The 14,971-nt window shown below is 45.9% G+C and overlaps 1 protein-coding gene across 1 annotated transcript in view; it reads right to left on the bottom strand.

The window, feature by feature from the left end:
- TRPC5 (transient receptor potential cation channel subfamily C member 5) overlaps positions 1–14,971 on the bottom strand; it is a gene marked incomplete at both ends in the record, with an annotated part of 68,142 nt that overhangs the window by 42,455 nt on the left and 10,716 nt on the right. The window contains one exon of the mRNA XM_084212775.1: positions 8,616–9,137. Within this exon, the coding sequence (XP_084068901.1) occupies positions 8,616–9,137 (522 nt within the window). The remainder of the gene's footprint in view (positions 1–8,615; positions 9,138–14,971) is intronic.

Below are 14,971 nucleotides of genomic sequence, written 5' to 3'. Positions count from 1 at the left end.
AGGAATGCAGATTCCCGTCAGTCCCTGTCTCCCAGGAGAGGGACAAACAAACGCCTTTGCCATTCTCCACTCGAGCAGCACCACACACTTCCAGGGTGACACCAAGCCCTCTGCCTCTGTTTTTACCAAGAACAAAACCCTCTGAGGAAGGATGGACACGTGGTGGTTGCAGCAGGCTGATTGCTCTTCGGGCAAATTCCAGTGGGCAACATTCAAAGAGCCTCATTCCTAAATTAGCCCAAAGACAGGAGAGAGAAACTCGGTGTGGCCTCATTTGATGCCTGCAGCAGAGAGCCAGTGAGCCCTGTGAGACCACATATTCCAGAGCAGAAATGCCAGCCTCCTCAAGTTTGCAGTGTTGCAAACAGTGAGATGAATAAGAAAACCCTCTTTTGTAGCACATTTCTTTTTAAAGTTCAACCCTGTTAATGACTGCAAAGTTATTTACATTCTGCTGCCGAAGTGTGAGCTGCAGAGGGTAAACACCTAATGGCTGTTCATCCTGTTAATTAAGAACTTTCTGCAAGAGGAAGGAAAAAAAAAAGAGAAATGAGACAAAGTAGTTGGAGGGGGGCTGTGCAATGTGGGGGAAAGGGACTACACAACTCAACATTCCTCATCAGACACTTCCAAGTCATAACAGTTTTTTTGCAAGATGAATATCCTATCAAAACCACAGCTGTGAGTAGCAGCAGTGAAGCACTGATGAAAATCCAAGTGGCAGCATTCCTGCCATGAAGGAGATCACACAGCTGAGCTGGACCAGCCCTACAAGAAAACCAGGTGCTACCCAAACTGCTCAAACCCTCAGCTGGTGAATAAAACAAACTCCAGATCCTCCACAGATGAACATATGGCCTCAAATTAGACAGGAATTTAGTTTAATCTGTTCTTAAAATATTTTAAATTATGATGACACATGAATCCCAGCTAAAGGTCTCCTATCCATAATAGATCTCTCTGGTGGTAGCAGACATGAACTCAGCTTAAGTGGCAGCAATTGGAAATTCAACAGTGAGGTGAATGGTGACAAAAGGAAAGAGTGAATAACCTCTAAAATCCTGCCACTGTTCCATCAAAATTCATGGGTTTAACACCTTCAAGTTGGATTGGCTCCAACATTTAAATTAAAAGGTCCCACATATCCTAGGACAAAGACAGACCCCTGCAAATCCTGCATACCAACCCAGAGAAGAAGCAATTATCAAGTCTTTAAGCTTGAAATTAAATCCATCTCCACCCCTCGTGCTGAAATGTGTGTTTAGCTGTAGGTTTGTATTTGTGGCCTGTGTCAGCAGGATTCAGGAGCATCAGTTCTGCTCTGAGCCAAGGCAAGGTGCTGAAGGCTGCTCCTGGAGCAGAACAGCTTCCTCTGGGAACAAGAGCCCAACAGAACCACAACTTTCCAGCATTTCTTCAAGCAGACAGCTACAGCTGATAAATAAATTCCTGGGGGATGTATCCCAGCAAACATCCCAGGGTCCAGTGCTGAATGGGAGCAATGCAGCCCACAGGGAGTTAATTCCAACACACTCCTGGGTCCCAAGAGCTGAACGGGGGATACCAGACACAGAAGCACTGGAAAAACACTAAAAAGTGTTTAGAGACAAATCTACCAGCATTTCCTGAGTGCCCTTTCAGGCAGCACTTCAGGAGTTACAGATTTTGGCAGCGAATACTGGGAGCTCTCAGGGGCTAGAGCAGAAGTGGGGAAGGTATTGACTTTTAAGTAAAAGGCTGGGCTCATTCTCTAGTGAATTACTAACATTTACATTAAATGAGTGATAAGTAAAGCAAACATGAAAATTTTAAAAGCCATTTACGAGTATTTTACAATGCATACTTACTTTACCCGATTAGTGTTAATAAAAAGTCCCAAAATTAGTTTTCCTTTGCTTCCTTTCTGACCTGAGACACATTTACACTGAAACGGTGTAATTTTGGATTCCTCTTCCTTTCTGCCTTCTCCTGAATGAGTAAATTTATTCCAATATCCACAAAAGAGCAGAGCAGCACACTGCAAACACTTCTCACCTCCCTGGGAGCCCCTGGGCTGTGCCACCCTGGCAGAACATGCACTTTGCTGAGGGCAGTTTGCTCAGCCAGCTGGGGTTTGGAGAGAATAAACAAAAACTGCAGTCACAGCTTTGAAATGTCAGTCTGCACAAGAGCTGAGTTTGGGGGGTGTCATGACAAACCCATCTCACTTCTCCTGGAGCCACCTGTGAGGTGGTGGCTGAGAACAGGCACCACTGAGATGGTGATGGACCTGATTTGTACAAGGTGAGAGTGCAGTGGCAGTTCTTTTCTGAAAGGAGCCTCATAACTCGCTTCTCTCAGCCACAGGAGTGAAGTTGGAATTCCCAGAAATCAGGTAAATAACAATGATCACTTCTAAATCCAAATGACAGTACCCATGCCCACAGTTTCCCCCCAGAGTTTATTTCTTCAGAGTGTCACTCAGAGTATGAAATAACATGATTTACTCTTCTCCACTGACACAAAGCTGACTCTAAATACACTTCAGCCCTTCAGATGTGGGCACACTCAACACTTGGCTGTTACCACACACCAGGCATCACTTGTCCTCTCCAGTTCCTGCTGTCTATAGAAAGCCCATCAATCATGTCCTGTACTTTGGCTTTGGCTTCCCAAGCCTCTTCTCTGGCTGGCAAGGAGACTGATGGGAAACATGAAGTTTAGGGAACTGTCAAACTCACTAAATCACTCTTGAATGCTGTTAAAACAGCGGCAACCTCTTTAGCTTTCAACATATTTCCCATCTTTGTCCAGGAGATCATTAAGTAAGAGGCACAAGACACCAAAAATGACTTAAAGAATGATCCTGGCATTTTCTGCCCACTACACATCACCATAATGCAATCCAAGTCCTTGTCCTTGACCTACATACCAGTCTTAGGGTGCTTTTTCAAACTGGTGCGTGGCAGGATTAGTCAGAGATGATTTTGCTGTCAAAAGACAGTGTTGTGCAGCTCTGTTCCGTGACAGCTGCAATATGCGGCTAACCTTCATCAAGCGAGAACGTTCCGGCGTTACGTGAACGATGTACCAAATAATGCTGCTCCCTCCAACAAACATTCCAGCCCATTTTGTCAGGCCACTGAACCATCAGCCCCCTGAATAGGATTTTTTCTTCCAAGTTCAGAGAGGAGTTAAGATTTAAGTGCCACTTCTCCTGAATTTTGTGACGCGACGACGCAGCCGTGCAGGTTAAATTTCTGTGACAATTCCCCAAACTGAACAAAGAGATCTGGCAACTGCACAAGCCCGTAGAGGAGGGGCTCTGAGTCATGCACCACCAGTGATCAGCAGGGGTGGCTCTTTTAAGGGTGCAAATATAGACAAATCTCCCCTCCTGCCCCCCCAAATCCTGCCTCTGAGGCTGCTGATAACAGCTCAGTTAGTGCCGCACTCACACAAGGTTTTCCAAGGTGGTCAAGTGCTGCTGGGATGGAGTTTGAGAGAAAACAGCTTCATTTAGCACAGGCCACTGCTCACACAGCAGATGGGAACACTGCTGCAGACAACAGTGAACAAATGAAAGGATGGCTGGTGGAAAAGGGAAGGTCACAACTGGACACTCAGTGCTTTTGAAATCCACGTTCAGGCACAGGACAGACCACGCCATCCTCACCATGGAACACACCAAGGAATATCAGCGTTCCAGATCACCAGAAACCAAGAAAAGCTTCCACAGGGAGCAGCTCTGCTTCCCTCAGCTAGTCCTAATAAAGATCTCCTTCTAGATTTCCTTCTAGAAGTCTGGAAGTAAAATCCTCTTTATTACTCTTCTGAGCTGTGCAGGCTCAAGCAAGACTTTTCATTGTGCCTTTAAAGAGCACAATACAAATATTCAGCCCTCTATCATTATTCCTCCAGGCAGTATGGCAAGAAAACAGACAAACCCACAGGAGAATAACTGAGCTTTGCCTGCAAGCAAAGAAAGATCTGTGGCCATCCATCAAGATACCTGAATGGCTTTCAAATCGGGTAAACAAGGTGCGGGCGAGGAGCTTTGATTTTCACAGACCTCACACTTCATTCTTCATGCATCTCTGATATTTTTATAAGCTCTTTTTATACACTAAGTGAAGTGCCCTCAGAAATTTCCCAGGTTTATGCATGCTCCCTGGAGAGGGATGCTGTGCTTCTGACTGCAGCCACACAGCTGACAAGAGTCAAGACACAGCGGAAAAATATGCGGCATGGCAGGAGTGATTATTCATTCACTTCAGAACTGCATCTCAGGAGGTGCTTGTCTATGTAAATGTCCTGGGAAAAAAAAAATTAAAAAAAGGACTGAAGCTGTTGAAGCTTCATCCTTCAGAGAAAAACGGCAAAGAGCACGGGTTTTGAATTGGAAAAGCAAACAATTCCGCTTCTGTCCTTTCCTGCCATTGATTAGAGCACAGCGAGGAGGAGATACGGGGGTTAAGGGTTTTTGAGAAGGAATTTCTCTGTGCACTCCTTTGATCTAATTCTGTGGAAGTGCTAAGCAATAGAGTCATAGATAAAATAATGGGTTTTTTTCTGAGTGCCTTGCATTGTGCAGACCTCTTACAGACACATCAACTGAACCTGCCCAGCTATTTGCCAGCACCAGAAAAACGCATTAAAACCCCCACTACTGTGATGTTTCACTTAGTTTTGGAGATGTGAATGACCTGTGATGGAGAGCAGGAGAGCAGGAATAAGCTGAATGTGTGTTGCTGTTCTTGTGGCTCAGCAGAATGTTAAATATGAGCAGAAATCTGCCCTTTTAGACCTGACTCACTGCTACACTATGGATGTTTTACATTATTGGCAAAGGAAAAAAAAACTTAAAGGACATCAAAATTTTCTTTGCCTGATGCCTCTGCTCTGATTCCCTAAACCAGCCACATACCCTGAATACACAACTCTGCTTTACAAGACTGGCAAGATCCTAAGAGATGACTTTTCCCTATCTTTTCTTAGAAATGCAAACAAATTAACAAATGTAGAGCTAATTTGGTGCCAGGAGAGCACAGTGAAGACTGATCCTCAACAGCTGAGCTGTGCCTTTTCCTATTAGGCCCTCAGTACCCTTTCTCCTTCCAAAAATAGTCATGAGTAAAAGAACTAGAAAAGGAATAATATGAAGACAAATGCCACACACTACAGAATATTTTATGAAAAGCCTGCTGGTCTCTTAGACCGTAATTACTGCAATCCTTGGAAAATAATTTCTTTAACAGTGGACTGAGAGAACTGATGTGTCTGTGCTGGGTCTAACTCATTGTGTTCCACAGAATTTTGTGCTGTCCTCATTTTTCCCCCAGATTTTGTGACTGCCATGCAATCAGATATCACAACCATTAAGTCCTTCCCACTTCCTAGAGAAATTATCACAGTGAGTTGAAACTGAGTACACAGCCATTCTACACTTCACATGAGAAGGGAGAGGGAGCTTGAGAACATTGCACAGCATGCTTTTACCATTTACTGCCATAAAATATACTACAAAGCTACCTTAGGGCACATTTTAATCTTTCCTGTGTAATTGATTTTTTTTTTCCCTTTCTGTGTAAACAGAAATGTACCTTCTAGGATTTACGGGCTTATTAAAAACAAACAGGAAAAGCAACAAATTTATTCTCCATTGTTTTGGCCCTCCTCCAAAGAAGAACAGTCTTATTTCTCATGAGCAACGCATTTCTCAGTTTATAAAATATTTAGCACATGTCATGTTTGGGAGTAATCAAAATTTTTACATTCCAAGGGTTTTTTTGGGGAAAAAAACCCAACAAAACATAATGGGAGATTCTTCTAGCCTTTGTAAAGACAAACCCCACGATCTCTTCACCCAACTCCTCTTGACAGCTTCTCTGAGAAGAATCTTGAAGTTGACCTTATCTGCCTGATTAAGCTGAACTGGAATCATTTCATATTTTGGGGAGAAATTTTCAGGTTCAGAAGAAAAAAAAGCTGCAGGAAATTTGTCTGAAATCAATATGAAATTACACATTCTTTGTGCAGAATATAGAGAACTAAAAACTGCAGTAACAATTGACACCCCAGAAAATACCCAAAGTCCATGTTGGATTCTTCTCTTAGGCAGCCAGGGATTTGACTTTTATCTTTGTCAATGTTCAGGTGTAAAAACCTTCTCCATCCAACACAATCCAATCCAATCCAATCCAATCCAATCCAATCCAACTCAACCCAATCCAATCCAATCCAATCCAATCCAATCCAATCCAATCCAATCCAATCCAACTCAATCCAATCCAATCCAATCCAATCCAATCCAATCCAATCCAATCCAATCCAGTCCAGTCCAGTCCAGTCCAATCCAATCCAATCCAACCCAATCCAATCCAACCCAATCCAAACCAATCCAATCCAATCCAATCCAATCCAATCCAATCCAATCCAATCCAATCCAATCCAATCCCATTTAACGTTAAGACATAAAAAAGCTTCAGCAGAACAAGATGATCTACTTTTAAAAGTCTGCTGTTTTTCTCTGCAGAACCTTCTTTCATGAAAACCAAACTCACTTCTATTTTCCTTCCTGTCCCCACAGAAATCCTCTCAGTCTGATACTCTTCAGTCAGGATGAAAAAACATTCCTCAGTGTCTCCCTGGCAAAGGTTCCCACTCATTTTTTCAGAAGCTGGCAAGGATGTTTGTATCTTGCTCGATGTTTTGTGTTGTGCTAATTACCACGATAAGATGGCCTAATTACTATGGTGAGAAAACCCCCAGCCACCCTGCAGGATGCTTCAGGGCTTTGTGAATAACCAGGTGGGATGGCAGGGCTCAGCAGCTGCTTCCCCAGCCTCATTCATTCTGCCCCTGCCCACCAGTATTCCACCTGAAAACAGCACTGAATTTAGCTGGCAACACACAGCGTATTTGCTATCATTTTTAGGCTGGAACTGTCATGAATATGTCACAAAACATGGAATTTGTCCATATGCTTGGAATTCAGTCAAATACGCCTAAGAAAAAAAAAAGATAAAAACTGTCAAGAAAGCAGGCAACGATTAAAAAACTTAAAATTAAAAAAGCTCCAGGACTGTTCAGCACCACGTTTCAAACACAGTGAGCTGCCCCAGACGTGAGTGTGAACACAAGACCAGAGCAGGCACAGGTTCACACCTGGGTGTCACCAGTGGGGCCAGCAGGGACCTGCACACAGCAGGGCTGGGCTGACCTGGGGCTCGTGCCTGCAGAGCCTGGGCCAGTGCAAAACCAGAGGCAGAATCTCTGCTCCTTCTCAGATCCAATGAACACTGACCTGATCCCCTGGGCTGCCCCTCTCCAGAGTGACTCTTTACTACCTGTCCATGTCCCTAGAGCACTTGTGGTGTTACCCAACCCCATCACCAAGCCAAAAACAACCTGACCTGACACCAGCCAGCTGACATTCCCCCAGAGCAGCCTAGCAAGAGCAGGGAGCTGCCAGGGGCTGGGTCCCAGGGAGTTTGAAGCTTTGGCTTCAGTTTATTCCATCGAGGGGCTGGCACTGGGGGGCACAGCACGAAAGGAAATCTGCAACTTTCACCTCTCGGCCCGGATCACACCACGCTGGGTCAGGGCTGGATGGGGGCAAGGCAGGGAAAGGAGGAATGTGGCAGGATCTTCTGCCACTCAGGTGACCCTCCAGACACAGAGGAATGTAGTGCAGGTTGAAATCCATTTCCTCCACCAAGCAACTGAATTCCTCCTTCAGACAACCTGGAACATCGCTGGCCAACAGCAATAAATCATCTCCTAAATTCTGCCTGGATTTGGAAAGAAAAAGGAAATCCAGAGCCAACTAATGAGACTGCTGTCAGCATTCTCCTGGGGTTTGTGGCCTTTATTGAATCAACTTATAAATCTGTGGATCTGAGGGCTTCTGAAAGGCTCTGTGCCCTTTAGCTGAAGTGTGGCTTCGCTCTCTGCAGCTTGGGGCAGGAGTCTGAGTTTCTGGGGAATTGCTTCTCAGCTCCTAAAACAGAGATGGGTCGAGCACTGAAGACCAAGAGGTGTCACAGGTGTGAACAATCAGTTGCACCACATGAGTGTTTTCACAGGACTGCTGGGGAGCCCCGGGACTCTGGGAGTGCTCCCAGCCTCTCCTGCTCTCTTCACCTGCTGTCACATCTCTGGCCCTTTCGAGTTAGAGCTGAATGGGTGCCTGGCAGTGCTTGGTGGCTGCAGGAAGTGAATTGTGTGCATTATTTCCTGCACTTCACAAGGGAGCCAGTCTTCAGGAGCCAGGCAGCCCCTCCTAGCTTTGGGCTCCTGTACAAAAGCAGCCACTGGGAAAAGATTTCAGAGCAGACCCGGGAATGTCTGCAGGCTGCTCTCTGCAGGGACACAGTGAGGTGGGATTCAAGTGGCTTTGAGACAGAAATTATTGGTGCTGGAGAAGCCACAGCCCCCTGCAGCAAGTCACAGCCCTGTTACCCTCAATTGTCATCAGATCCACGCTGTCACCAAGGCGCCCTGAGCCTCCTGATTTGTGACCAACCCCTGTGCACATCAAAAAATCCCCCCTGAGAGCCAGCACTGAACAAACCCACAGCAACTCGAGAAATGAATTCTTTCACCCAACACCTTCACATTTAGGTGACTCTTACCTCCTTCTGGTGATACTTTATTGCTACCTTTAGCTTCGCCAAGTCGTGACACTTCTGGGGATCCAGCTCCTCGCTCTGATCATCCCTGTGATTGAGAATGATCTCCAGCTCCCGGGAGCTGCGTGCTTGGTCCAAAAGATCCTTAGCAAAACGCTTGCACTGCTGTGACAGCTCTTCATACTCAGCCTTGAACTCATTTTCCACCTTGCTCAGCTCCTTCAGCTCCCAGCCCAGGCGGAAGGCGGTCAGGATGGGATCCTCGCTCGATAAGGCAATCAACGAAGGGCTGGCTAAGGCTTTGTAGATGTTCAGCCTGGACCTGGAGTGCCTCAGGCTGTCCACCTCCGAGCTGGAGACACACTCCACACAGTTGCACCTGATCTGGTGCGGGCGTGGGATCGTCACCCGTCTTTGGACCAGCAGCTTGATGATCTCGTAGTTGTTGGTGTGAGCCGCCAGCATGATGGGGGTGATGTCCGGGGTGAACTCTGAGAACTGGGTGTCCATCATCAGCGTTGGGACCTGCAGGGAGGGACAAACCACCAGGGAAAAGTCACATCTCACGGGGAGCAGCAGGATTTACAAGTCCCTCATCCATACCTTTGGAGTGGCATCATTACAAAATGGGTTTTGTGGCACCCTCTGTGCTGGAAATGCTGCTGTAGGCAGGCTTAGCCACACGCTGCTACTCTGGCAAAACCATTTTCCCCCCAAATCCTGCAGATCTGCCTCCTGACCACTCCTTCCCAGTCTGATGTAAAAGTCAATCCCATCCCCATCCAAATGTGAATCTGGTCTGAAATGGGTATGGGCTCATACACCAAATGGAAAAAAAAAAAAGGAAAAAAAAAAGAGGGGGAAAAAAGGCCCAGGTAATTAGACAAAAACCCTAGAAAAGAGTGACCACTGAAAGGATTTCCATAACTACCATTATTGCACTATATATCTGCATCAGCAGGCCAAGAACCTGCTCAAAGCAGGTCCTGCACACACCAAACCCCGCTCTGCAGCTGGGCAAAACTCTTCTTCACTTCTGCCTACTATTTTTATTTGAAAATATTTTTCAGTGTAAGGATACATTACTTAACTGCCCTCAGAATAGACTTGTAGGTTGTTTTTTTTTTTTAAACTGATTTGAAAAAAAATTAAATGTAAAATTAATGAGCCATAGTCCACTACAAATAAGCCACTCCAGGGCGTGCATTACCCAGCTACTGCTGCACTTCTCAAAGGATGGGCTTAATGCACACCCTGTTGAGTCTTATTACTATCTGCAGAGTGTAAAATTAGCTGGGAATGCTGTTACATGCAAGCACCCAGTGTGTTTCCATTTGCAGGCAGGCAGCTCCCTTTGTTGTGTGTTAATCAGTGCCCAACACTGCTCTCCCTGTGCCCACCCCTCCTGCCCTGGCACATCCTGCTGCTCCAGGATGGGCTGCTCCAGGGGCTCTGCTCCCTTTGCAGATATCAAAGATGTCTTGGAGGAGTCCTAATGGCAGGAAATGTTCCTCAGCCTGCCTAAATCCAAGAGCAAAGCAGTGATGGAGGAGTGTGAGGTAAGAAACCCCTCTGCAGGACACACCTAAGGCTGGTGGTGACACCTCCAGCCTTGGAGTCTCAGTTTCCTGGGAGTTAAGAGCCTGCAGAGCATTAAAGAGCCAAAGCTGAGCAATAAATCCTTACACAGAAGAGTGGGACAGCACACAACACGCTCCCAAAGGTGCTCACCAGGTGCAGGGTCAGCCACAGCAGCCTGCAGGCATTCTGGGGAACAAATCTGCTCCCCTGGATGTGGCACACGAGGAGTTAAATCCCTGGCAACCTGCAGGCACGCAGGGGTGGAGAGGCTTTGGAGGCAGGAGGGAGAGAAAGCAGTCCTGGGGATTTGCTGTGGGTCACGGAGGGCTTGGTGGCTCTTAGCAAGGTTGGATAAATGTATTTTAAGATACCCAGTAACAAATGGCTGAAAGCAGCTCTCTGTGTAAGGTCTTGCTCTCTCTTCCCTTCCCTTTGCTTAGCTTGTTTAGGTAGTTTCTTAAATGTCAAGAGAAAGGTGTGGGGTTTTCTTTTTTTATCCTTCTTAGAAGCTTTTTTTTTTTTAAGACCTGATGCTTGACTATAACTGCATTTATCTTTCTTCCTGCCCTTTTTCAATCAGTGACTGGCTGCTGTATTCAGAGCCTGTGCCTCAAAGGAAGAACACTTTTCCTCCTCTCTCACTTTTATTACTGTCAAGTTGAATCTTGTTTTTCTATATGGAAGTTATTGTACCCAGGGCTGCAGGAAGGATTTTCAGCTTTACACAGATGAGGAATTCATGTTGCTCAGAATATGAAATGGGCACTGGAGGAGAAGGTAGTGATGTTACAGGTGGGGATAGTGCTAATCCTGTCTGCTCCAGAGCTGTCTAAATATGGATCTGGGGCACTCAGAGTGCTTTGGGATGGAATGAAGTGATCTCTCATCCCTTGCTCTGGCTGGGATCACAAACCCTCACCCCCAGTGAGGCTGGAGCAGTGGTGGGGAAGGTGTGCTCTCCTGGGCACCTCACAGTACTTTAAATTAAGGGATAGAGAGGGAAATGGTGTGCAGGGACCCAGAGGCTCCGAGGAGCAGAGCAGTGCAAGGATGCAGCCACAGGAGTTATTTCTGAGCAGCAAAGCAAAGCAGCACAGCACAGAACAGGGACAGTGTGACCAGGGGCTGCTGCAGCCTCTTCCCTGTGTCTGCCTGACCCAAGGGCCATGGACTGGCCCCAAATTGCCTGTCTTGTGATAAACATTTTTGTTGTCTTCTCACACAGCGTTTTTTGATAACCTGCATCATAAACTATCTATTTTAAAGCTGTGGCTATGCAAAGCCTTTGCTGAAGGGCTGTGTTCTGTCACTGGAGGGGCAGCAGAGATTACAACAGCACTGATGTTCCTCCTGTCAGGCTCTGCCCAGCTCAGTTCATGTTTAGATCAGCTTCTCCTGTGTCTTGGGCCAACCTGCAGTGATGGAAGCAGAGGAGGAATAATTTATTCTACCCCAAGGGCTCTGCTGAGCTCTTCCAGGGTTACTTTCATTAAGTGACCTGAAAAACAAAACTCTTTTCCATTAACCTCCTCACCTGACAGCAGCTGTTAACCCCAGTCCTTCAGAACCTCAGTGCCACCACCTGCACAGGAGCAAACACCTTGTCTGCATTTCATCTTGGTTCTTATCATTTGAGAAATTAATGCCACTGTTGACAACTGAATGCTTGTTATCATCTGCCTAGATGTAATCCTCATAAGGTCCTGCTTACCCCTGCACCACTGCTGCTCTGAAAGATGCTGCAGCCAGTGAAAAATCCCCTTTATTTGAAAAGGAGGGCGAAGAAACAAGCTTAATTCATTAAAGGAGGAGGATTAGCTCACATAAAAGCACTGTTCAGTACAGCTAAGCTCTCCTCTGAATGGAAAAATAAGTTTTCCAGCAAAATAGTGCACTGCTGGAAAGGAGCTCAGGATAGAAAGAGAGCAGGAATCTCTGCTCTTAGTCAGGAGCACAGTGCAAGAGGAATTAAACTACAGAAGGGGGAAAAAAGAGAAAGAAGCTGGCACTGAAGATCTGGTGGCCTTGTTGTAGGTCTTTTAGGAGTTTTACTCTGAATTTAATCTAGTTTGGTATCTGTCCCTGGAGCAGCTCCTCTGGTTTAGTGTTGTGTAAAAGCAGCCCAGCCTCAAGTGCTCCAAGACTGCTCAGCAATGTGAGCCACACTGCAATAAATGGGAAAACTGAGGAGATTCAGCTCAAAAACATCTCCCAATGGACAAATGGCAACGTCCCTCTTGTCCTTTATGGATAATAATATTTTGTCTGTAAATAACTCACAGTGCTTTTACCTGTAACATTTGGAATTGCCCTGTTTTCAAACCATCTGCATTTCATAAAACCAGCACCTCCCCTGGATCAGTGCAATAAATTGTAAGTATAACCATGATCAACTGTAAATACATTAATCTGTGAGTACATTAATCTGCATTATTTTCAGCTTGTATAACCCAGCTGTGTTTTATACAAGATTTTCTCATTGCCAACACGAACTTGTGCAAGCCTCACTGGAAAGCTACAAATATAATCCAGCTTTCTTGGAAGATCCCTTTAGGCACTGGAAGCAGTGGGACCCTGGGAAGGTGGTACATGGCTGAATAAATTCCAGCATTTATTTTAGGTGATTCAGTGATGTGGGCTTCACTAGCTCAGCATTTACCCAGAGATGCCTTGAGAGATGTCTGCTATCAGAGTGATGCCAGAATTTATATTAATGGGGAGGTTGTGGTTTTTTCTCTCAAGAGCAATTCATTGATTGAAATGTTATCGTTTGGTTAATGAAATACAATGAACAAAGTGCTACCTGTAAAAGTCATGTAGTTTGTACTGGTTATTCACAATCTTTCTGAATATGGCACACACTCTAGATGCACTTATGGCCAAACTCTGCTGCTATTGAAGTGTTCCAGTGGTTCCAGTGCAGCTGCCCAAGAACATCCAGCTGAAGAAAAGGCTCTTCCTGGTCTAAAATCTCCTCAGTGACTTACAAATGTGCCTGTAAAGCCAAATAAAACCTCTGCTCCTCAGACTGACACAAACCAGTGAGGATTAGTACCTTTTAGTGCCTTGCAGGTTACCAGATGGTGCACATTAACACTAAAATAGGCATCTCTGAATTTTCAAAAGGCATGATTCTACAGAACCACAGAACTGCTAATAATTGTTAATTAATGTAATGCATGAAAGAATGTGGAAAAGTAAATCTGTGATATCTGTATGACCAAATACCCTTCTCTACAACCAGCAAACAGAAGTAAAACACCGACAGAGCTGCTCTAGATTCTTCCAGTTTTAATTTGGCCTCTTATCCATGTGTTTAAAAAGGGAGGGAGGCCCAAGGGGTTCGTTCTCAGAGCAGAACTGAAACCCAGTGCACTTGACAGAGGCAGGACTGCAGCAGAGCCCGTGCCCAGCCATGTGTGCAGGAGGCAGCACAGCCAGAACCACTGTCAAAAATTGTCACCATTTGTGGCTGATGCTACATAATAACTTCTGCTGGGGATTGGGAAGAAAAGAGGGACTCGGAGAGGAGCCTTCAGGAGGAAAGGGTTTTTTGCAAATGTGCATTTTAATGGCCTGTGGCAAGTTCCTGCAGCCAGAGCCCCCTCTGTGTGTGTGTGTGTGTTTGTGGGAATCCATAAAAACAGAGGGTTTTGGGAAAGCTGCAGAAGGCAGACCTCAGAGACAGCAGAACTGAGATTGGAGCTAAGCAGTGGCCATAAAATAAGGCAACAGAAAAATTATGTAAGAAGTAGAAAAGTAAGGGCAAACAGAACAATGGTCTGTGTATTAAGGCTTGTCAAGAATAACTCCCTAAGCTACAGAAAAGTTTATCTAGCGAGATATTAGGAAGTTTGAAGGTTAATAATGGAGCTCTGTGCATTGTGTTTTAAGGCTTACAAGCAGGTATTGTATTGGAAATAGGCAGCATTGTTTAACCAAAGGTAGGTGTGCTTATGGTGGTTAGATAGAACCACTGTCAGTGTGCTTTTGCTCTGTGTGATTGGTCAAAAAACTTAAAAAGTGAGTTATAACATTGAGTTCTTGGTCTGCTGCCTGGGATGTGAGCTGCTGGCATCCTCCCATTGTCATAACCATGGAATGAGACTGATGCTGGAAAATACAACAGCTCAGGGCATGTCCACAGCACTCCTGTCCTGTTGGTGATTTGTACACAGCCCCAGGCTGGTGATGTGTGTGTGTCTGTCTGTCTGTGTGTGTCTGTATGTTTGTCTCTGTGTGTGTCTGTGTGTGTGTCTGTGTCCCTGTGTGTGTGTCTGTGTGTCTCTGTCTATGTGTCCCTGTGTCTCTGTCTGTGTCTCTGTGTGCTTCTCTCTGTGTGTATCTGTGTGTCTGTGTGTCTCTGTGTGTGTCTCTCTGTGTCTCTGTGTGTGTCTCTGTGTCTGTGTGTCTCTCTCTCTGTCTCTCTCTCTCTGTCTGTCTCTCTCTCTCTCTGTGCCTCTCTCCTGAGCCCTCTCCTCTCCCTGCCTGTGCAGGAGCTGAGATGAGGCCCTTGATGATGAAGGAATGAAGAGTGCAGTCACTGTGGCTGACTCTGCGAGTCACAGGAGGACACTGACGAGAGTCACCTCGTGTTTGAACCTCTTGTGCTGAGCTGGAGTGCAGCCTGAGCTCACTCTGCCCTGAATTCCTGTGCCTTGATGCACTGCAGAGCCCCTGGCTCCAGCAGGGAGATGGGCTGGGGGCTCCTACAGGTGCTGAGCCACGAGGGGCTGCAGCCTCTCCTGGCCACAGCTCCTCCTCTGTGCAGGAAAGTT

This window comes from Fringilla coelebs, assembly GCF_963513975.1.
Source record: "Fringilla coelebs genome assembly, chromosome: 11".
Taxonomy (NCBI): Eukaryota; Metazoa; Chordata; class Aves; order Passeriformes; family Fringillidae; genus Fringilla; species Fringilla coelebs.
Note: the sequence above shows the minus strand (reverse complement) of the source record. Positions and strands in the feature narration are given on the sequence as shown.